Genomic DNA, 24,218 nt, shown 5'->3' on the forward strand with positions numbered 1-24,218 from the left:
CGGCTGGTAGCAAGCACTCCACGAGCAACAGGGGATCAGCTGGCTTTACTGGTTCCTTCTCTGCTCCGAGCGTCATTGTGAGAAGCAAGAAGTTGCTATGCGCTGGTTGCCTTTAATTCCCTCTGCCTACAGAACACCAGCCATGATCTACTCTTGCCCGCAAGTTGAATTGCATATCTTTTTTTAAATTCTTATGATTGGAACACGCATTTATAATTTTTGCTGACCTATCATAGTGGCTCAGTGGGTGGCATTCTACTTCACGAGGTCGTGGGTTCGGTTCGTAACTGGTCGCGGCGGCTTTATCTTTGGTAAGGGAGGAATGAATAAAAATTAAACAAGCTTTCGTGTACCTAGCTTTGAGTAGAGTGACCTAGAATCCATGTTCTAGTACACTCTACTTTGAGTGAACGTTGACGAATACCACGTTAATTCGGAGACCATCACTTTAATAAGTGGCCTATCATGTACGACGGAAGAAGTGACATTTCGGATCCGACAAACCGGGCGATTACTGGTACTCCTCGCTCAAGAAAGTTTCGGTTTCAGTTTCTTATCGTTTTCTTTCGAAATCTTGGCCCTTTTTATGGTTGGCCCGTATTAAGCGTTTCAAAAGTGCCGCCAGACTCACACCACGTATTTACTTTTTTTTTGTTTTGTTTTGTTTTTACTGGCGCACTTCTCGCCCTGTGACGCTTTACCTGACGTCAGTCGCTGTGCGCTGTTGGTTCTTTATTCATGCTTTATTCTATGTTTACCACACACGACGTGCGCGGGGTGGTGCGTGATAAGCCACATAGGTGTTCTGTGGATAAGCTTCGCTCTCGGCGCTCGTGCCTTCCGACAAGTGCCCTCCCCTTCTCGTCGCGTGTGTGAGTCACTTGCGAACGGAAAGACATTACGGGCGCGAGTGTTTCTTGCATCGGGAGTCGTCAATACATTGAGGTAGGTGTGCGCGTACAAATTGGCGCTTGTCGCATTTGACGTTTGTTCAGGATCCGGTGACGACGGTGAAGCTTGCCAGCCGCCAAGCTCCGTGAGGCCAACGCAACCGACGAAGCATCTTCGCCCCTCTCTCGTTGCACTTGTTTTGACCGTTCATTGAAGCATAGGACTGATCAGGAGCGAGGTAACCGCGTTGACAGGGTCAGACTTGCGCAATTCTTTCAGTGCTTATAATTGAGACTAATGTGGTTCGTTGTTTGAAGCTGACGCCAGCGCAGGCCGGAGATATGTCCCGTTTAACTCGTCTCAGCCCGATTAAGGGTCGTTTTGGTGACTTAGGTCGTCGTTGTCTCGCGTACTAAATCACACTGTACCGGGCTTACAAAGAAATAGTTCATGGTGGCACCAGCTCTTCACAAAACAAGTGGCCCTACTCTTGGCCAAGCATGGTTTCTACAGCAAAGTTTGTTTATGGTCTTCGCTTCGTTTATGGTGCTTCTCTAATTCTGTTGGTGCAATTACTCATGCAACTTTCCTTTCCTGTGACTCGGAACTGATAAGAGTGCTGTCCGTTATCGAACAATCGCCGTTAGGAAATCCAGCCTATAGCGTATCTGCAGATAACATGCGGCATACAGCGCTCTGTGCGCAGGCTTGGTGTAGGGTTTTCTTGCCCGAGTTCTCATCTGACAGTGCTTTTTTTTTCCCCGCTGCAGGCAAGATGTCGAGCCTGTATCCGACTCTCGAGGATATGAAAGTGGATCACATGATCCAGGTAAGTGCTCCATTACATTCACTGCGGAATAGTGCTCGCCGTGATTAGTAGGTTACATTGGTACCAAACGTTGCAGCTAGTTACCGTGCGAGGCTGCAGTGAACACTGTATAGATAAGCTGCCGAACTATGTGCTGGCTTGGATAAGTTCATAAGCCACTGCTATAATTTTTACATGAGCAGTGCCTGCACGCCATCACATGCGCAGGACAAATAAAATTGATTTAGTCAAACTTGTGTTTACATCGACCAAAATGTGTGTCTTAAGAAGTTCTGTTTCACACTTCGTTCTACATTGTTGCCTTTTAAAAATCTGGTAAATATGCATGTCTGGTTCATGAAATTACGAAGTGTATACATCATGAAGGTGTTACTTGTGTTGGTGCATTGTTATAACATTGACAAGGCGTTAAAAAAAAATTGCACGTGTCTGCCAGCTTAGCAGCTGGGCTTCCAAGTCTGCGACAAGGCGCACCTCTGGGGACTATGATTATTGTTTTCGTAGGTTTTATAGATGAGCTTCCTGCACAGATGGCTTGTTGTTGCAGCTTCATTTACAGTTTTGTTTTTTTCAGCCTTGCAACTGTATGTGGTCAAACGCAGCAACCCATCTTTTAAATCACAAGATGTTGCTTGATAAATTTCTGAACTAACCTTCCTATAGTTGCACGGGCCAAAATGTTTCTTTTGTGACTTCATTTTTTTTTAATTTTTTGTTTAGTACATATATTGCAGTCTGTAGAGTATCTCTTTGAGATTAAAGGCAATAATACATGGGGTTAGAATGGAGTATAAAGTTTTTTTAGCCATGATAAAAACAATAACAAAACTAAACAGTTGTAAAGCAGACCAGCGTCAGAAGTACATAATACAGGAAACGGCGCAAAAGCGGGACCAGTTTCTGCATTCTTTGCCATCTTATGTCGTAATACCAATAGGTCCTGCTAACAACTATATATGGCGGAAGTAACTGCATGAAATATCAGTGTACACACAAGTCTAAACAAGCAAATGGAGAGTAAAGTGAGAAAATGTGCGTTATCTAAATTTTGAGTACAGATTGCGATGAATGTTCAAATGTATTCAACGCAGTGACTCCTATTTATTTGTTCTCCAGTCTGATGTGTTCGATCAGTAGAAAATTCACGCTTCTTCATTCCCTCCCCACACGCACAGGCGCAGACGAAGCCCCTGGAATCGTCTGTCCCAGCAGCTCCAGTGGCATCAGCTCCCCTTCCTTATGGACTATACCCATCGGCGCCAGTTGATCAGGACAAATTCGAAACCCTTTACCCCACTCTAGATGACTACATGGGCCTCTCTCTGTCTCGGGATGTCCCACCCGAAATTACTGCTCTGGCAACCATTTCTCAGGTTTGTCCATGTGTGGACAATACTGGGGCTCTTCGATTTGCCACATTTGGGCAGCCTGCTGGCTGCCAGCAAGCTTTGGGAACACAAGGCAACCAAGTCTTTGGGTTGGGAACACAAGGCAACCAAGTCTGTTCGGTGCGGAAGGGAGCATTCTGCTTGAAGGCATGCAGTTACCACCTAAGCTATCCACTGGTAGTTACAATGTTGCTCTTTGCCATACTTTTCCAATGCAATTCACTCGATTACAGCTGCATCAGCAATGAATGCCATATTTACAGATTTGCAGGGGAGCTTGGCACTTGAGGCTAAATGAGAGCTAAGGCCATTGAGGGCATCCAAAAACTGCAGCAAAACTGTGGTACCGACATGGCAAACAGCCCAGTAAATCGGACAGATTCGTTGGTATATCTGTAGTCCTGTTGCATACAGCGTCTTTCTCGTTGAATAAGAACTATTCTGCCCAGCTTAGAGCTCAGTGTGTATCGAAGTTATAAAATGTCCGTCATAAAACGTGGGCAGTCAACACAGTGATCTTGCAAGTGCTGGAATTTTATATTTTATTTAGAGAGATAACACTTGAGTATTTCACCATAATTGAATGTAAAAAGCCAAAGCAGCAACAGAAAAAAGAACCTGCGAGATATGAAATGGGATAAACGTAAGAGACCAACCACGCTCCTGATCAAAAGTGCAAACATAGTGTGTAAATGCAGGATGGTGCAAAATGAATGCTTTTTCTGACAGCCACAAACAAGAAGCCAATATAATTGCACTGCACATACTTCTGCATGGTGGCAAAAGGCCAGTATCATGCACACAATGCACACTGCCTGAGGTGATGGGGTAAGTCGGCTGGAGTACTGTCCACACTCGACGCAATGGTCAGCCAACAAGTAGCCAGAGACCGTCCGGACAGAAAAACAAACGCCTGGTGGAAGTGTGGTGGGCAGACCAAGCCAAGAAAAAGCTTGTTGTATGTGCTCTGGCAGCCTGCAGGTAGCCAAAAGTGGAAAATCGAAGAGACCCACTTTGTGTCTACTCAACTGCTACAGTTACTGCTGTGCTGAGAATTGTTTTGTTTCGTGAAAGTGCATTACATTACAGTGCATTAGTCATTTAATGCTCTAGTTTTATGAACGTTTAGTTTGCACAAAAGTAGCCTGACATATTATAGACACGGTGACCTGTCATGGCAGCATTGCATGTAAGTGTTTGCGTAAAGGTGGTGCCTTACTTTAGTATATGTATGATGTAACATTTTAGCCGTTGAGAACTGTTCGGGGTAATGTAAAAACGCTTTGTTCATCCATAAGCAAGGCTTGGACAAGTTGAAAGAAAAAGAGTACTTGGGTCTACCCAAGCACTCTTGAATCTAGACGTCCTTAGTACATCGCACTTTACAACCACACCAGCTCTTCCAGGTAGATTGCATGATGTCGCACAGTTGTCTTGCATGGTGTTCCCTACTTGGCATGACGGGCTCCAGGCATGCCTTGTTCAGTTTTGCAAAGCATGCGTTTGCACTTGCTTGCCCTACAGAGAGGCTCCCTGCAGCTCTTTGTGAATGTTTAACTGTGCACTTCAAAACATTTAAAGGGGTCCTGAACCACTTTTTACGAAGTCGAGAAATGCATTTGAAGTTAAAATAGACTTCTTTCAGAAATACTTTGCCACAAAAAGAACTGCAGTGCGTTCAGCAGAAGCAGAGTTATTGGCAATCAAAGGTCACATATAATCTCCTTCGCGGTGCTCTCACTCCTACAATGCCTTGCACTGCAAAGGCTATGGCGGAGTAGGGTTTGCCCATAATGTTCCGCCTAGTGAATTTCACCATGGCATGCAGTTCAAGTTTGATTTTGGATGTTCACATAGATGCCACTACTTCCGATTTTAACACCTGCAATGCGCCAAATGCGGTTGTCCTCAGCGAGCAGACTCGTTGCAGCGGCTGTGGTATCTGCGCTACATAGCAGATCACAGCTGCAAGCAACTGTAGTGCGTATGCACAGCGTTTGCTTTGTGCACGACAGGGCTTGAGTACATGCTCGCACTCATATGCTCCTGTCGGACCATGCTACGTGGGGCTGACTGGCTTTGTCCTGCACCAGCTTGACTGACAGAAAGTAGCTACATCCAACTTGTGCATTTTGAAGTGCTTTCATTAGCTGAATACATGGCTAAAATATAGAGCCCACAAACATGGAGGAGTAGGCTTCTGTTGAAAAGAGTGTTCGAAAAAAAAAAAAAAGGACTTCAGTGCTTTGCTTGCAAACTCGAAGTCACCCTTTGGCTGAGATGTTCACAGCAGTGTATGCTATCTGCAGACTGCATTTTTTCACCAAGCTCGAGGGTTGGTTCAGGACCCCTTTAAGGTGACGTTCTGACACGCCGGTCTAGATGACCTCACAGACAAGATCCGCTACAGTAGCTAAGGTGTTCTGATGATACCGAGCAGGAGGTCGCAGGTTCAGTACCTGGCTGTGCTCGCTGCATCACAATGTGGGTTGAATACGAAAATGCTCGTCTACTTTGCTTTCAATCCATGTTATGTATACCCCTGGTGGCCAAGAGATCAATTTAGAGCCCTCCACTACAACAGCTCTCGTAGCCTTCTTGTTGCTTTGAGACATAACTGGTCAATCAATCAAATTTTTTAATCAGGGGAACAAGGTGTGTTGCGAGTCTCCGCAACGTAAGAGAGAAATGGTTACATTGGTGACTAGGGAAGAAAAGGGGATCTCTCTGAAGTTTTGCTTCATATTTTATACTTTTCATTTAAAGAATTCTGGTAGTGGCAGCTTTTTTTTATTTTTTTACAGGTTGCCTCACGTGTATATGGTGCATATCGGTTGAAAGGCTGTAGATGGTGCACAAAAGCGAGCTATCAGTGTCACTGCTTAAGGGAAAACTAGTTCACCCTGTCCCCTCGTTAACTTTATTTGATTTGTCCAAGTCAAGCCTCTTTTATTTTGGGCAACTGAACATTAAAATCCAAGCTTCATCTTCTGACAGTCGTATTCTGTTTCCGCATGAGGTTGGTGTTCTTGTCAAGGTGCTTTCACTTTGCTCCCTTGGTCAGCCATTCCTTCTCGGACTCAACCTTGTTTCATCTTGCCACTACCGGCCATTGTCCTCTTTCCAGCATAGCTCTTGTTGCGGTAGGACCAAACGATATGATTCCATTCTTGAACCTTTGCTACAGTGCGTGCTACTAGAGAAACTAGAGAAACACCTTATCAGCTTAGAATCCCAAACCACACTGCCAGTTGTAACTAACAAAAAATTTTGCCTCTTGGTTATTATTCTTGCTCGCTGTGGTCTTAAACGTTTTCTCTCATATTTGGTTCTTTTGGTGCAGTGAATGTTCTCAAAACTTGCGAAGTTTTTCTTTGGGTCCTTTAGAATACAGTGAAGTCCATCTTCACAGATTAAACAGTTGACTAGGCACAAGCAGACGGCGCCAAACACTGTGACATCATAGCGGGCTGGTGTGGAAACTTAAAGGCGATGTTGCCACTTGTCTTTTCTTTTTGTCTTTTCAAGGCCTCTTTTGAGTGTATCGATGATAAGCAAAGATCACATTGCATTTTAAAGGAATCAAAAAACATAGTCTTGCAAGTTTTTCAGAATTTTAATTAAATGTGTCCCAAACGTGTGAAAATAGTTAAAGATCCGTGACATCACACCAGCATTTAATAATTGCCTTTGGTGTCTCTCTAACCTTCCACATTTGTTTGTCGTTCTATAGTTGCACCTTTCTTTTTGTGCATGTGACCATGAATGTCTTCCACAGAACCAAGTGGCAGTGCCACAGCCTGTAGGAACCGGCGGCTTCCTCTCAAACATGGTTGCACCAATTTCGGGTTCCTCGGTTGGCCTGAAGAGGGCACATGTTAGCCACGGGATTCGTGAAGTCATCCTCTGCAAAGACAAGAAAGGCAAAGTTGGACTGCGCGTGCAAGCCATCAACCAGGTAAGACAACTGTGTGATCTATATCTTAAGTAACCGGCGTTAGGGACAAATACTGGTGATGGCAAGAGGTCAATAGGAAAGAGATTTCTTTTCAAGTGCCTAATGTCAGTTTATCTGATTTTTCACTTATGGATGCATCACATGTGATTTTGGGCAATAAGTTTTGTATCCATTGCAAACTGTAGGTGCAGAATCCTTCTTCAGGTTTCTTGTGTGCAACCAACAAAGTACTACTGCCACTAGATGAAATGTGCAGCTGCAGCGGAAAAAGATTAGCACAAGTGGCCGATGATCGGAGCCAGAAAATCCCGGTACGCGGCGCTATTGTTCCTGTGCACACTGGTATCTAAAGTGCCACGTCATTCATATTTCATAGAGGGGGTGCCTGGCACTCTCGTTTTCGCCGTGCTACGGAACCACAGCGTCGCGTGCTGCAATTTATGTGACGGGTGATCGGTCACTTGTGCTAATCTTTTTCTGCTGCAGTTGCACACTGCTTTATGCATACAGTAGACTAAGTCAATCCCAGCTGAAGCTCTTGGCCAGTGCCCATGCATGGGTTCAAATTTTTGTTATTTGAATTATAAAATTGGCCTTCACCGAATAATTCGAACTTGACCTGTCAGCACATGCGTACTTAACCCCTATGGTGACCCCAACAGCGACCCCTTTAGTGGGAGCATCTGTCAATGGGGCTTAGCGACAGTGTATGCGTTGAACACATGTCAATCTCCCGTCAAAAGTGCCTATTTTTGGCATGCCATGGGGGATTTTCAAGCAATAACAGTAGCTCGCAATTTCTGAGCATGATGCTTCCAATTCTAACACACGCGTTTCTTTGTTCAGTAAAACATTTGTCAGAAAATTGCCTGCACGGTGCAATCGGATACGAAATCTGCCTTTGTGGCGTTTATATGGTTTACCGCATAACATGGATATAGGGCAGCGAAGCGAACTTCAAAAACCTGTGCTGTGATGCTGGCTTTAGAAAACCGGCCGCCATTGTGCAACACATAACAGACCGTCGCCCATTTTTCTTGCTAAAAAATCGAGTGCGCATTAGATTTCTGCTTCGTTTAGGAGCTTTGATGCCATTTCTATGTTAGTTTTCTACTTTGGATATATAGAAAGTGGGAGCACGTTTGATTCAGGTGCTTGTCAGACCCCATTAACGGAAGTTGATTGTAGTGCCTGTCGTCTTTTGTCCTTTTCTGTTCCTACTGTCACTTAACTATCCATTTATTTTTTTATTTGGGACCTGTAATGATGTAGGTGATTCATTTTTAGACAAGCTAAGGACAAGGATTGCTTGCCAGAAACACGCTTCAAGATCCGAAACCATCTCAGCCTCCAACGTTGAGAAAGGGCGTGTCTGATTGATGGGGGCCAGACCAGGCAAAATGTGAATTATATACACAAGGCCCAACTGCTAGAAAAATCAGCACAGTCTTATATCGGTTCACCAATATTTCTTGTAGCTGACTTCTTTCTGTTAAGATAAGTCCACATAAGCAAAGAGTCAATGCTGGACATGATTGTGCTGCTTGCGTGTGTAGATACAAATGCTTGCGTAGAGTTCATAATTTGTCTTTTCCCTGCGATCTAGGCCAAAATGAGCTGTTAGTGTTCAGCACAATGGGGCAAGTTAGTGTTGATTGGTGATTAACAACTACTATTAGTGGCAGTGCAAATCAGGGCAGAGAAGGGATCACACAGTATGTCCTGTGCAATCTTTTCTCTGTCCTCATTGTTTGCACTTCTCTTAAGCATGTCTCATATGCCTGTTTTCTTGATAAGCCTATCAGTCACAGTCAACGCATGTGTCATCCCCTCTTTCATCTGGTATCCTTGTTTTTCATCGCTCTTTTGTATGGTGTTCTTTATCAGCTTGCCTGTCAGTTGTGCTTGTGTAATCTCACTGGTAGGGTTTGCGGCTATCACAAAGCGGTATTGAAGATCAGGCCCTTGCATGATGTTAGTAGCGGTTCTGATAAAGTCCCATTATTTATCTTGAAAATAAGTGCTATCATTCTCTCTGTCCCTCTGGAGAGGGGGTGTGCACTTTCAAGAATTCCACTCGCTACCTTGCTTGTACGCGGCATGCCCTCTCCCCCTATGGTTGTGACTTGGCTGCGAAATTCCACAGGTGCATCCTTGTAGCTGCAGTGCAGTACGTCATTAACTAAACAAAACTCGCATAACTTGATAGTATTAAGTAGATATGACTGTTCAATCTGTGGTGTGTACATCTCGCTCTGCGTACTACAGTCAAACCTCGATATAACGAACCTCGATCTAACGAAATTTACGGTGTAACGACCTATTTTTATTTCCCCATCTTAGTTCTATTGAATTTACAATACCTCGATATAACAAATTTTTTCGCTGCAAGTGCAACTTCATTATATCAAGGTTTGACTATAAGAAGCAAGCCTGTGTGCAAATAAACCGACTTGGCGGACACTTTGCTTATTAATGTCAATCGTTGCTGCAAGATGTGCAGCTTTGGTAAATACTGGGAAAGCATGGGGAACGCGGGAGATGGAAATTTAAGACAATGAGCAACACGAGAACAGGGTGAGAGCAGGAGCCAACGTTTCGACAAGGCAAATACTGGCACATGAGGTCATAGTGCAGTATTTGCATAGGATTCATGATTAGTATTTTTTCACTTTCCCGAGAGTTATGATAGCTGTGGAGTCTCTGCACATATCACTTGGAACCTGTGCTTCCTTGGCTGTGTAGTGCCTCCATGATTGCTGATTACATCTGTACTGCATTGAACATCTTTTGATATAAGATTAAAAAGCTTGGCTGCAGACAGCTCAAATATAGTGTCATGGATGCAATACATTGTCGAATACACCCGTTTCTGAAGTGGTCTCTGGGCTGATCAAACTTAGTATTGCCGCACATCTGTTCAAAATGACCTTAATAGATACGTATTTTGCAAATTACCTGAATGCAAGTCTGTATTTCGTTACTCCTTTGAACATGTCTTTCCTTATGTTTTAATATTATTTAGGCATTATTACTAGTTTCTGGTACATGTGAAGTCACAGGACATCTTGTATGAAGTGTCAAATGCTTAAAAGGGTGTCTTTCGACTATGCATAAAATACACCACCACTGTCGTTGTTTTAGGAAACGCCACACACGCAAATTGTAGGTATGTTCTAATTCAAACTAGGCATGTTGTCATTGTAATCAGACACATGATCATATTGCTTTGATAGCGTTAAGAAAGGTCTCTTCTGAATATGCCTACAGCAGACCATGATTTTCGTTTTAGGGAACATGCAAATTGCAAGCATATTTTAGGTGAAGCTAGAAGAATAGTAAGCAAAAACTTGTGGGGGTTTTCTAGTTTTGACCTGTTCGTTATGCCATCAGACCACCACTAAAGGGGACAGTTGTTGCCTCCACGTGACCAGCTTCTAATAATGCAAGCAAATTTTGGCGTCTTTTTTTTTTTTTTTTTTTTCTGAGTAAGTTCTAAATTCTTCAGTTGCTGTTTCAGTTTTCTAGTAGTGTTAATGTCCAGAAGTATTACTAATAAATAAAAGACAATTTGGTGTATATTTTCGGATTGTCTTTGTCCCTTTGTAAGACAAAGTTATCACGTTGATTGGACTTACTCACTTTTTTCAGAAACTAAAAGTGTAATGCAAACAGCTATCACCTTCATTGCTTAACCCTCTAACTGCCAGTTTTTTGCATGTGTTGGTTCAGATAACATTTCATGCAGCTTATAAGCTGGTGCTTCATCATTGCTTTTTCAATTGAAAATCCATCAACAATCCATAAATCTCTTTGCCTGTCAAAGTACGGATGGACCTGCCACACTGGCTTGCAGTGGCTGCCCTGCAAGACAGAGCCAACAGAGCACCGAGACATATGCTTCACCTTCTGCCGGAAATTTAGCTTAAAAGATTTGTGTGTTTAAATGACCTCTCCTTTGATCACGCACTGGATGAACAGTTTTGTTATTTGCAGGAGGCAGGGAGTGAGCTGAATACACAAAACGAGTACAGCTCAGGCCACTTAAAACATAACTGCTTATAGTGCAAGACCGGATATAATGTGGTCTTTTCCGACTCCCAATTATCTTCCCACAAAACTCAATGTATGCGCACACCGCATATAGCGCAGCCGTCAGAGACAAAATACTGGTTACAGTGCAATTTCCGGAAAATCCCGCAACCAAGCAAGGCACCGAGTGCGCTTCTCAATGAGGTGTGCCGGCGGAGGGGAGAGCAACGAGGGCAATGTGGAGAAGGAGGAGACGCGGAGCGAGCAAGCGAACAAAAATGAACTGAGGAAAGAAGAATAAAATTCACCGATTATGATACTCCCTAATGTGAAGATTGATGGCAGCTGTATACATGTTTTCATTTCACGATATATTGGCTGGCGTGGACATTCTGCCTCGTGCGGCACGTTGCAAACGGAGCGAAGTGTGGCGCGACTGCCTCGCTAATCAGGAGATCGCAAGAGCCAGCGCTGTGGGTAACGTGTGTTCGTGATTCACAGCAGCCGCCGCCAACAGACCTCCCAGACAATGCGCGCTACTCCGACCCCATCTCGTAGCCATTGTCACCGCACTAAGCTTTTCTTCTCACCCTTTTCCATACTCTCCTCCTCCACTTCCCGCCTCATGGTTCTGCTGCGCCCTCCTCCTCAGGTCTTTCATCCCCCACTGCGCTCCGCATTGGCTTTCATCTTTCGCTATGCTCGTTCGCTCGGTTACGCCGACGCACGCCGCAGGAACGGGCGCCTAAGAGCAGGGGGGGTATTCTGTAAGAATCCACCTAATGAACAGTCCACTAGGTGCCCCCCCTGCACTCTAAAGAAAACAAACGCGTGCTGGTACAGCGTGTGCGTAGGTGTTGCATAAGTGATGCAAAAGCCTTTTGCTCCAGCCGCTTGTTCGCGGCGTGCGGTTCACGTAGAACGCAGGTGCATTCTCGCTCTCTGGCTCTTCGATTTGTGTGCAGAAAGTAAATGCAGTCTCCAGCTGAATTTTTTGGACATGGACGGGGTTGCAAAAATGTCTGAATTATCGGACAGGCCGGAAAAATGCATTTCAACAAAAAAATCACTCGAGGCCAGGAGTGCGTTTCGCGTTCGCCCATCACGCAGTGCAGATATTTCGCATGCGACCTTGACTCCACGACACAGTCAGTTTAAACTCTGTTTCCGGAAAAATGCATTTCAACAGAAAAATCACTCGAGGCCAGGAGTGCGTTTCGCGTTCGCCCATCACGCAGTGCAGATATTTCGCATGTGACCTTGACTCCACGACACAGTCAGTTTAAACTCTGTTTCTCCAATTCGTCGGTTCAGAAGAAATTGGTGCACGCGAGCGTTTGCCTTTTCTACCAGTACATGCACATACCAACTTTTGTTATGCGCGTTTGCAGTAGTTTCCAACTGATCACCCGCGAACCCTGCTTCACACATGCTGCCGTCAATGCAGCCTGTGCCCATGATTTCACGACAGATCAACGTGTATTCATCCACGAGTACAAACATTTATCAAGGGCAAGCTTCCCGCGACGGCATGCCACCTGACACTCCCACCAGTTAAACCTAACCAGTACCAGTCTCGTGGGGAGTCAGCGACCAAAGTTGTAGGTTGGTGCAGAGTCAACGAAATGCTTCGCAGTGGCTGTACAGCACTTGGAAAGTGCGGGCATATGCTTCAATTTCCAGGAACATGCGACTGCTTGGTCTACATGTTTTGCATGTCCACAGCCTTTGAATAATGTTGTTTGGTTATACTGCAGTACCGCTTATGTGCGGAAATTTGAGACTCTGGCGACTTGCGTTATAAGCCGTCTATGCTGTTCATATACTCGGGAGTAGCAGGGCTTTCACGAGGGTCGGTCTCAGAGTCATCTCGGGGAGTAGCACTGCAAGAGTTGAAGATGTTGTGAACTTTATACGCGATAAAACAAACATGCCGCTTTTGCCTGTTTACAATGTATTACCAATTCGCCCAAGTTTCACGCCCGGTTCATGGCAGCATTTTTGCTGTCTCTGTAAAAGGAGCCTGTGTGGTTGCTCTCTTTTTCTCGTGAACTTAGTGCGGTGTGCCTCTTTTTTGTAGGGCATCTTTGTTGTGCTTGTCCAAGCCAACAGCCCAGCAGCCCTGGCAGGTCTTCGCTTTGGCGATCAGCTGCTGACCATTAACGACGAGGTTGTCGCTGGTTATTCGGTTGACAAAGTGCACACGCTCATCGTCAAGGCCAGCGCGGAGCGCATCGTCATGGCTGTTCGGGACAGGTGAGCATTGCAGGCAGCTGCATCCCTCGCTGGTTAACCTGCACCGAGCTCAAGCATTTCCTGTTGATTACTGCAAACTGTTGCATGGAATACAAACCTGAATGCAATATAGAGGCTAATTGGGGCCACGAAATGTAAGATTTTCAATTTATGCACGTTCAGTGGGACAAAAGAAAGAAAAGCAAATTTATTTTAAGGCCACTGGTTGGTCCGATAACTACCTCCAACTTCGCCTGTGCTTGAAAGATTCGAAAAATTTTTGTGGCATGAGATTCGTGAGGCGACTTACGGCAATTTAATAGTGATGTCATTCTATGATTAGTTAAAAAGTGTTTCAAGGCCCCTTTAAAAATGTCACGCAGACTTTTACAAACTAATAAACTTACAGAGGGGGCACAAACAGTGTCATATTAACCACAGCTCCTACAATTGCAAGCGATTTGTAAATTGGGTCAGACTAGAGGAATTTTTAGTGCCAGTGACATAGTGTGTCACTATTGCAGTTTTGGTTTTGTACTGGATTCCACATGTTATCATTAGAATTAAGTAAATGTGGTAATCGAGATACCCACATTACGGCACCTCTCGTGGCTTGTGGGTTGCTTTGAGATATTAGACTACGTATACCAATTCAGTGCAATTTGAGCTTCACTTAGTCTTAGCTTAGTGCAGAGTTCTGCCGAAGTCGCGACTTTGAGATTTATTGCGAACCTGTTTGTAAACTCTTTTTTTTTTCTCTCTCTCTCTGGATTTCTGCTCTTTAAACGGGTGTGCATCACGGGCCCCTTGTGGGCTTGAGTTCCAATAGTAATATTCTAACCCCTTCCCTTTAACCGCTTCCTTGCATCCGAATTCTGCAGGCCATTCGAGCGCACTGTGACAATGCACAAGTCAAGCACGGGCCATGTTGGATTTGCATTCCGAGATGGCCGCATCATCTCTCTCGTCAAGGACTCGTCAGCAACACGGAACGGCCTTCTAGTTGACCACCAACTACTGGAGGTGGGTTTTGCCTCATTTGGTGGGATTAAGCTGTGGTTTATTCAAATGGCAGGACTTATTTGCCAAGCAGAATGATGGAGAAGCAGAGCATGGTCCTGCTGGTAAATTTTTACAGGCTTATAACATGTACACACGTAAGAAGAAAAAAAAAGACATCGGAAAAAGCAGGATTTTGCGGCAGGAAAAAGTGGCGCCTCCATTTGTTTTTCAAGCCGCAATATCTCTAGAGCAGTGCAACCGAGAGCTTCCATCATTTCTTCCATTTTAAATTTTCTGCTTCAGCTATCTCCTCCACTTAGAAACAAGTGCACAGAACGCAAATGACTAAAGGTCGTTCCGAAGTCTCTGGTTGGCTGTGCCCACCTTGAGACTTCAGTACGCTTCACCATTGGTCCCACGCGCATTCATAAGGGTGTCTGCTCTTTATTTTTGCACCTCACGAGCTCTCGACCAACGTAATCTGGACAATTGCCGAAACGGGCGCAACGTGGACGTCGCAGAAGCACGGTCGATCCCTCCATTTCTGGATGTCTCAGGCCTGCGGCTAAGCATTCCAAGCATCGCAACGCAGACATCGTGCACGGCAATTCTTGGACACACGGCTAAGATTTTCGAGCCCGGTGCTTCGTAATTCGCGTCCATTCACATCGCACACGCAATCTTCAAACTTGCGGCTAAGCATTTCGCACATCAGTGCCTCTGACTCAGCAGTCAAGCAAATCACGTGCAGACTTCTCAGACCAGCGGATAAGCATTTTGCACATTGGCGCCCCCAACTCGCCAATAAAGCACATTTAGTGCGGACTCCTCTGAGCCATGGCTAAGCATTTCGCACATCAGCGCCTTCGCCTCGACGTTGAAGCACATCGTGCGTAGACTCCTTGAACTTGTGGCTAAGCATTTTGTGCATCGGCACCTCGGGCTCCGTGACCAACTGCATTGCGCATCGAGGTCATTTTTGCCATGGTCCTTCAGCTACAGTGCAGGCCGGGACATTCTCACTTTTTTGGTTTGATTATTTCAAATCGTTCTCGCACCCAAAAGGTGATAAGAAAAATGAAAAGTGCAAATATTTCCTTGAAAAAAAATGTTACATTTGGCGGTGCTCGCAACCACAACACAACAGACCTTCCGCTGCATTCCGTAAGCTTTTCAGGCCCTCACGAGGTTCAAAGGATAAAAAGTTTGTACTATACAGTGTTCTCAAAATGTGGTAGCTGGTGCAAACACTGGGCAGCAACTGCACAGGGGAGACTTCTGCATAAGTGCTGGCTTGCAAGGCATGCATGTACCAGTGCCTTTCTGATGTGCAGCTTCCTAGCTGTTGCCTAGGGAAAAAAATTCAGAATGCTGCTGAGAGCCTTTGTTCAGTCATGTGGTCATTGCTACAAAAGGACGAAAACGCATCATCGACTGCTACAGAGACATTATGCAACGTGGGATAAGCTTCCCTGCTCCACTAGAGATAGCCGTCAACACGGTAGTATGAGAGTACAATTCTGGGACCCGCTGTGCTTTCGTGGGATATTGTGCAACATTTGGCATGCAACCTGGCCGACATGCTCTTTACAGAGCAGTGGAGAAGGATACCTTCAGAAAAAAAAAAAAGGAAAGCAATGCACTTCAGACTAAAGGAGAAACACTTCAGTAGACCCAAATTTGATAGGACATCATTGACTACACCCCTGGTGCCTCTTGATAAAAGTAAAATCTAAGGTACAACTTTCAAAGCCATTTTCTGAAAACTGTTTTTCTTGCCTCCTGCCCAGCTTGTCCCACTGATTTCTTCACAACTGCTTGGTCTACTTCAGTTCCATTTTTGTTGCAATGTTCTTTGAAGTGCAGTTCAGGACGCAACATTCTTGCTTTTCCAGAGTATTCTCAATTAATGATCCAAGTAGTTGTTCACGGTCTAGATGCCCGTTGTACAGTCGCTTTCATAAAAAATGAGAACAAAAATTTTGTAGCAAATGAAAAAAATCTAAGAATGTGCAGCACGCCCTCAACCATTCATTTTGGAATGCTCAGTGCTCCTAACGAGTCTTCTATCTCGATTGGCAAGTCATTCAGGCTGGGGACAAGCCCGAAAGGAGAACAAAACTTTTAAATAATGAAGTTATTGAGATATGACTTTAAAATTTGTACGGAAACATCACAGAAACGATACCAATAACACTGTCAATTTTCGTCAAAATCCACGATGAAATCAGGAAGGAATAAGGACCCAGGTCTGCTAAAGGTATGAGGGCATTGCATGTGAGCCTAATTGTTGCTCTAATTTATGCAAGTTGTGCATTCTGAATTGCAGTATGGCACTTTTTCTTATGTACCCCACTGGTAAAAAAGAGTAGATAAACTTCCCGTTGTGTCAGCACTATTCATGCTATCAGGTGGTGTTAACGTCAGAGCGCTTGCACCATCACTCATAATAGCTGTATACTAACTACATGACTTTCTGCATTGCCTTGTGTGTCATGCGGGGAAACAGAATGTAAATGATGCAAGAATTGAGCATCGAGTATAGCAAGAGGTGGCATGCATGGTATCCAAGTATAGCACCTGGAAGTAGTAAGCAGGTTGCAGTCTCAAGACCATGTTTGCTTTTCCTTCAGCCAATTCATGTGAAATGCGGGGGGAAAAAAAAGTGATAGATTACCAGATGAACTCACAGTGTACGCAACAACGGTTCATGGCTCCTCGCAGGTAAACGGCCAGAACGTGGTGGGGATCAAGGACCCCGAAATAACGAAGATTATTGAGAGCGCAGGGAATGTCATCACGGTCACAGTGATTCCATCTTTTGTCTACGATCACATGATCAAACAGTAAGTGGGTCTTATATTGTGTTCCATGTTATATTGTGTTCCATTTTGCTCTTGCCCTGATGACAACCAAACTTGCTCGGAAATTGGGGAGAAAAAATACTAACATGAAAGTCGGACACTGGGTGCCATGTTGCTATGTCAAATCTCCATAATGTGCTCCTCTAAGGGTGTATATATGCACAAATATAACACTTATTTCATTTCATTTATTTCTGAAAGTGCCCAAGAACAGCTCTACGCCTTAGTATTGGTGCACTTGTAAACCTTGATATTGACACGTGACAGCGTTTCACTGTCTAACAAGTGTTATTGCTCAGCGCAGGGCTACCACGTCACTACCACGTGGCAGTATACAAACTTTAATACAGTTAAATTAAACCTCGATATAACACAAGCTTGTTGCTTTTCTAATTGCCACAATTACATGAATGCGACAGTGGCGCATTGCATTGCATTTCCTGTTAGTAGCATACATATAGATGGCGATAAGGAAGAGAAATGCCAGTGCTGACATTGCTCTTACTTGCAAATTGCAGCTGTGACGTTAAGGATGTTTACCCAACTACGCTACATTCAGAGAAGGGTGGCTGATATGTCTAGTTGGTATTCCATTAAATTTGTTGCAAGATCATATAGAGTATAGACCACTTATAGCGTAGCCGCTTATAGTACAGGACCGGATATAATACGGTCTTTTCAGACTCCCGTTAATTTTCCCATAGCACTCTATGTATACGCATATCGCTTATAGTGCAGTTGCGAGACACGAAATACCGGTTACAGTGCGGCTGCCTGGAAGCTCGGCAATCAACCTAGACGGCAAACGCTCCCCTCAAGCCACAAATACCGTATTTACTCGAATCTAACACGCACATTTTTTCCCCGATAAAACAGGTCCAAAAATTGCATGCGCATTAGAATCGAGTACAACCCTAAATCTGCGTTACCATACAGTCATCGGAATTTCACAATGACCGCCTTGCACACGTGTCGAGCTATAGCTACTCTTGAGCCTAGCTACCCTAGCTTCCTCCATGACCTGCAGTACACGTGCTTAGGCAATAGTCTACCGTCTGTCTTCACATTCTCTGCGTCTGCTCTATCAGCATGCAGTACAGAGTTCATCATGACGCTGCATTTAAAGGGAAAGTGATCGTGTACGGAGACGGACGGAAATCGGGCCGCATCACGGGCGTTCGGAGAATCCGAAGCTTGCGTTCAGGACTGGCGCAAACAGAAGGAGAGGATTTTCGCCAGCAAAGCAATGCGGAACGGTTTCAGTGGACCGAAGCAGGACGTAATCTGCGACGATCGCCTTGACCCTATCTTGATAGTAATCTGCGACGGGGAAAGTCAGCGGCGCGCCGTTTTTTCGCCACTTATAGGTCGCGTTGAAGCAAGAGGCATGATAGCACGAAGGTCAATTCGCTCGCCGCGCTTCGTTACTCGAGCGTTTTGACAGTTCGTTTCCTCGGTCAACGAGCGAGATGTGCTCATGTTTGCTTGTGTGCGCGACACCGTGCTTGTTAATTTATTTAGTAAGCGAATACGGAACCTAGAGCACGGTGACAGCGATGGCAGAAATGCGCCTGGAGTGTCATTATTGTAATAAAATAGTTGCTTTGGTTATAGTGCGGTACTGCTTATAGTGCGGATATTCGAGACTCCGGTGACTTACGTTATAAGTGGTCTATCTACACTGTATTGGGAACCAGTAAAACAGGATGACAGACAAGGACTAAATGCCCGTCAGGGCCAGGATGACACAGAAATGGTTCGGATGCATATGATAATGTATGTCGACAAGCACTTGTAAGATAAGGAAGAGCATCACACATCCTGCAGGGCAACTCCCCCCTGTGCACTACATTTTGTACTTTTTTTCCTCTGTTAAGAAGCTCAGAGAAAGAAAGTAAACAAGTCAGACCCACCTGTATGTGTTGTTTTTGGTAATGTTTTTTTTTAATATAATTATAATGCCTGACAATGAGGATATGTAGAGGTAAGTTCGTTACATGACTTGCGAGCAGCTCTTTGCTGTTACATGTTACCATGAGTGATTTGGCTTTTTGAATAGAACATTTATGTGCAAAAGGAGACCATTGCTTGTGTTATTCATTTGTAAAACTTAGCAGCAAAACCCCGAACATTGGGCTGCCAGATAACAAAACCCCTCTATTTCTCCCCAGTTCTCATCTTTAAACTGAACACCCGATTTTTACCTCCAGGATTTCAAAAAGTAGAAACCTCTAAAACGAAGGACCTATGTATATTCTCATGCAAGGACCACTTTCTTTTTTTATTTCATGGGGCCTGAATTTCATGGGGCCTGAATTTCATGGGGCCTGAATTTCGTGGGTGCAGGCCATACACGAGAAAGCATAAATTTGTATCTCCTTTGAAAAACTGACATGCTTGCCACTTAAGTGATGAGCCTTTTTTTTTAGCTTTGTTTGTTACTCCAGTTGTCATCACTAGCACCTATTGGAGTTGGGACTGTCGTGGTCTATGCGAGTTCGACGTCAAACTGCAGGTCTTGCCTACGCAGCCGCTGCTACCAGTTGTTGGGGTTGAGGACGGACTTGAAGGCAGGAACATGTTCTCATTGAGAACGAAGAGTACAGGGTTTATTTACACTATTTACATCACGAGTACGAGAACGAGACGGTACGTCTCATCAGTCTAGCTTGACTGGGTCGGAGCACCCTACATCGAAGCACTGGCTACATCTCAGGGCCGATGGGAGAGCACTCGGCAGATCGGAGACCACTCGGCAGATCGGGAGAGCACTCTCGATGGCCCCCAAAGTCTCCCTTAAAACCCCTCTGTCCAAGCTGCGGTCCCACCATCCTCCAATCGGAGCGTCGAAAGTCACCGCTGGTCTGCGTAGAGGGCGAGGGTGCACATAATCCCCCGGCGCCTTCGTTGCCCGACCACATTCGGAGAAGTGCCCTCGGGCACACACTGCTCACTTCCCCACATAAAGGAGGGGACACTCGTGTACAGGTGGCTTCGCACCTGACTTGAACTGACGCCTCTGTTCCTGGAATGGGCCAGCTGGTCTGTCGAGCGGCCGTGAGAACGCGTCTACTTTTCCAAGAGTCTCCTCTTCCCATAGTGTCGAGACACGTACTCTTTGTAAGGTGTAGAGACATGGTGGCGCCGCTGATCTTTTCCCGGCGGGACGGCTTTTCAGCCTCCCGCTGGTCGCCGAACGTAACACACCTAACCGCAAAGCTGGAGTAGCTGGCATCGGTTCACTTAAGCTAGTAATACAAGATGGAGCTGTCCTCAGACTGGGGCTAGTTACTGTATATGCTCCCCTTGGGGAGCAGAGTTGCGCATCTGATTGCACACGCCACTTCTCTTGAATGCAGGATACGGCGCACCTCAGCTGCCGAGTGTCCTTGCTCCTTCATTCCGCAAAGGCCAGGTGGCGCGGCGGGCGGCAGTGGAGGCCATGGAAACACTATGGCGCAGGTGCACACCCCCTATTCACCAAATCTGGTCACATGCGCATAAAGCATCCTTTTGAGGGGAAAGCCAACTTCACGGCTGCGCCTGCACCATAGAGTTTCCATGGCCTGCACTGCCGCCCGCCGCGCCACCTGGCCTTCGCGGAATGAAGGAGCAAGCACACTCGGCAGCTGAGGTGCGCCGTATCCTGCATTCAAGTGGAGTGGCTTTTGTGCTTAACACGGATGTGTCGGCGGGCAAGATGGCGGACCTACGCGCAACTCTGCTCCCTCGGGGAGCATATACAGTAACTCCAACTGGGGCAGGCTTGAACATTGTGCCTCCTGTGAGATACATTTCAGGTGGCACAGCAGCAATGAAAGCTCGTTGCACAAACGTGTACGTTGCATACAAAGCTCTGAGCCCATTGGCAGTGTGGCGTATGTATGTTGCACAAACACATACGTGCCGCGCTAGGGCAAGCTGCGACATATCGGTGTAGAAATTTGTCTGTGCTTAGTCAATGACTGCAGAAGCAACCAACTGCAGAAGATCAATACGGCACGTGATGCAGCTCTGTGCCACACCAGTACTGAATTTTTCAAAGGTGAAGCCATCTTCAGAGATGGATTTAGATGTCGCGCCGCTCGTGATGTTGTGGACTTGAACAGAATGTTGCGTCAAACACCTGCATACTTTTAGGCAGTGTGGGAGCGACGATGTACGCATGATCTGTGTTGCGCATATGCGACGGATGCAGCTGGCTGTCTATATAAGATGGAACATCTGGAAAGTGTGGTGGCACAGGGCGCTGGCAAATTAATTTCATGATCCTCACAGTTAAATCAAAAAGTTTCTGCCAAAATATTATCAACTGTGTTTGCAGCCATAGGGGAAACATACTCATCTGTGTGCTACATTGGTACTGCACGGAGATGCCCTGTGTGCACATGTGATAAAGACTATTTACGCCCAAATTTGTGTGTCCAGCCTTTACAAAATTATACAGGTGTGTGCAGTAGTATAGGCATAAAAATTAATTACCCGTGCAAAAGTTTTTATGCATAGTGCGTGTGCAAAAAATGCACGAGGTGCTTGGCACAGAGGTGAAGATAGCGATAGTCTGAGACTTTCTCGCGTGTGTCTCTTCAGCCATCTTATATAATCGATCTTGCCTTTCTGTGTAAATATAGGTTTTGTCAGCATCTTGCCGCCGTCACAGTAGTCATGCAGTTGCAGTAGTTGAAAGTTGGAACTCTAGCTTAACTTTTAGCTTTTAATCTTCACTTCCAGCTCTTGTGTGCAGATGGGGTACTACTTCTGGTCTTTGCTTCTGTGTATGATTCTAGCATCATTCACGTTGCCCATGCTTCTGCAATTTTCAGCACATCTGGAGGCATGCTTAAGAAGCTGATGGACCACTCGATTCCAGACATGTAAGAAAACCATCAGCAGGCCTGTACACAACAGTCCACCTTGCGTCCAGACCCGTCATGCCAGGATTGGGTGGCATCCGGCCATGCTCGGTCTTTAGCCGCAAACTGTCACTGCTTCAACAGTTATTGATGAGCCGTTTCTTTGTCATTCCCCTCTAATGGCATGTGTATCATATTGTATGCTGTTTTTTTTACACATATATTTTGCTAAATATGTTTTATGGCTTGGCTGAAACCTCATGTTTAAAGCTGTCAACTGTGAGCAAAATGGTGAAGGCTACATACGTTGCCTGCCAAAGAGCCTATGAAGAAAGAGAGTGAATAGGGTGTTATGATGCCTTTCTCTTCACACTTGGCGTGTCACAATTGGCAGTTACCCATGTATAATGTGCGCCTACTTCCTTTTTTTTCTTTTCATGTATTGGAAGGCCTACTGTGGCGTTCGAGTTACGAGAGAGACATTGGATATTTAGGTTTTGAGGGTGATAAGGCAAAAACTGAATTGAGTGAAAAGGTAAAAACTTAATTCTCCAGGAGGCTTGTATGAGCATTGCTGGGCTATCTTGTCTTCTTGAATCGGTCGTCCAATAGCTAGGCATGGTCATTGGATGTGATCACATTTACAAGAGTTCTTTACAATTGAAATTAATTCATGTAGTGTGGCTGCAATGAATCGAGACATCGTAGTGCAGATGAATTGTAGTCTCTGAATAAATTGGTGTATCTTGTGCACAAAGTTTTCATGCGTGCATAAATGTACCATTGGCTTAACTGAAGAATAGTAAGCATTTTGTCACCCTCTGCAGCTGACGAGGGAAGTGATGCGTAGTATTTATTATCTCTGTTTATCCATTTGTTTTACTTGCACAGATTCATTGTATGAAGATATGAGTAAGCCTCAGTGCTGCGATTGTTGACGGTATGTTTTGCTTTAGCCGCTGTGGCTCTTTGGAAACAGTGCCATGCCACAAACTTTGCTGGTGGGTTGATCCGTCTGCTGCCATTCATGTTTTGATGTTCCCGGCAGTGAACGTGCTTGAAGTTAGTCTCTTTAAGAGACATTTTGTCTCTTAATGGTATGTTGCATTGCCTATTGAATCCTTTTTATTCAAACCTCTGTGTACTCAAGTCGTCATGGGTGGCACTAAGTCAGTGGTTGTGATAGCGTCGCCCTTGACAATTTCAAGAGAGAGCTATGCATGTTGTTCCCGTGTATAGCATTCAGTTACATGCTATGTGCAATGTATGGTTTTTAACTATACTATAAAGATACTTAAGTCACATATAATCACTGCCTCTTTTCTTGTCACAACCTGTTCTGGCCTTGGGGCAAATCATTATGTTCTGCCGTAAATTGCATTGGGAGGGAAAATGCTCCATGTCTGGCTTTTGACACAAATTTCGACAGACACAGGATGGTGGAAATTGGGTGACTGCTGTACATTCTTTACCCTTCTTTATTTGCTTCACAATACTGCAGGACATCTGTGGCCCAAGGAGTGAAACAGTTCAGACATATACCACATAACAGATTTTTTTTTAAATCTCGCATAGTAGATACAGTAAACGCCATTAACACGAAGCTGTAGAAACTGGATAAAATTTCGAGGTAAGCAATTCCACGAAATGAGAAGCCCTCTGGCTGCGCATAGACCCTGTGGAGCGTTTCGAAAATACTGCCAGTGATATTCTCGGTCACTTTCGTGTGCATTGGCACCAGATACATCTATGCCTACGGCATTACAGGCACTGTGCCAAGACGGCATGCTTGGCACACAGTCAAGATGATTGATCCTAATGCAATATTCGAAGCCAGCCATCCTAGCATAACCGTTTTCAGGCATCCAAGAAAGCTGACGCAGCTACTTTCTGCATCGTAATGAATTCCAGACAGTTTAACTTCAAAAACCGAAACTCTGGAACAGCAAAATTTCGCTGAAACGCTGTGGGTTCGCATGCTGGCTTCTTTTGGCACAGCGTGCGAGCTGATTGGGCATGCTCAGAAGTGCCGATCATCTTGCCGAAGGTCACGATTAATAGGCTGTGACCATATCGATGCGTCACTGATAGCATCCTAAGCAAGATGGGGAAAAAATACCGCGCGAGCGGTGATAGATAGAAGGGGTAAATCTAAGCGCCCTAGCC

General features: G+C 45.1%; 1 protein-coding gene across 2 annotated transcripts; it reads left to right on the forward strand.

Moving 5' to 3' along the window:
- Window positions 1-763: 763 nt before the first annotated feature.
- On the forward strand, window positions 764-23,361 carry LOC119466400 (syntenin-1-like). 2 transcript variants are annotated; one of them, XM_037726913.2, is made up of 8 exons: window positions 764-945; window positions 1,662-1,720; window positions 2,896-3,093; window positions 6,887-7,066; window positions 13,179-13,354; window positions 14,215-14,356; window positions 17,060-17,181; window positions 22,023-23,361. In XM_037726913.2, the coding sequence occupies exons 2-8, from the start codon at window positions 1,667-1,669 to the stop codon at window positions 22,075-22,077; spliced, it is 927 nt and encodes a 308-aa protein (XP_037582841.1). In that variant the 5' UTR covers window positions 764-945; window positions 1,662-1,666; the 3' UTR covers window positions 22,078-23,361. The 2 variants fall into 2 exon arrangements, with proteins under 2 accessions (XP_037582841.1, XP_037582842.1); XM_037726914.2 differs by lacking the exon at window positions 764-945 and adding an exon at window positions 981-1,129.
- Window positions 23,362-24,218: the final 857 nt, after the last annotated feature.

The sequence above is a fragment of the Dermacentor silvarum genome, chromosome 10 (genome assembly GCF_013339745.2).
Source record: "Dermacentor silvarum isolate Dsil-2018 chromosome 10, BIME_Dsil_1.4, whole genome shotgun sequence".
Taxonomy (NCBI): domain Eukaryota; kingdom Metazoa; phylum Arthropoda; class Arachnida; order Ixodida; family Ixodidae; genus Dermacentor; species Dermacentor silvarum.

Coding starts and splice junctions, on each gene's coding strand:
- LOC119466400 (XM_037726913.2), top strand. CDS start 1,667: ATGTCGAGCCTGTATCCGACTCTCGAGGATATGAAAGTGGATCACATG. Junction 1,721..2,895: donor AAGTGGATCACATGATCCAG/GTAAGTGCTCCA, acceptor CCACACGCACAG/GCGCAGACGAAGCCCCTGGA. Junction 3,094..6,886: donor CTCTGGCAACCATTTCTCAG/GTTTGTCCATGT, acceptor TGTCTTCCACAG/AACCAAGTGGCAGTGCCACA.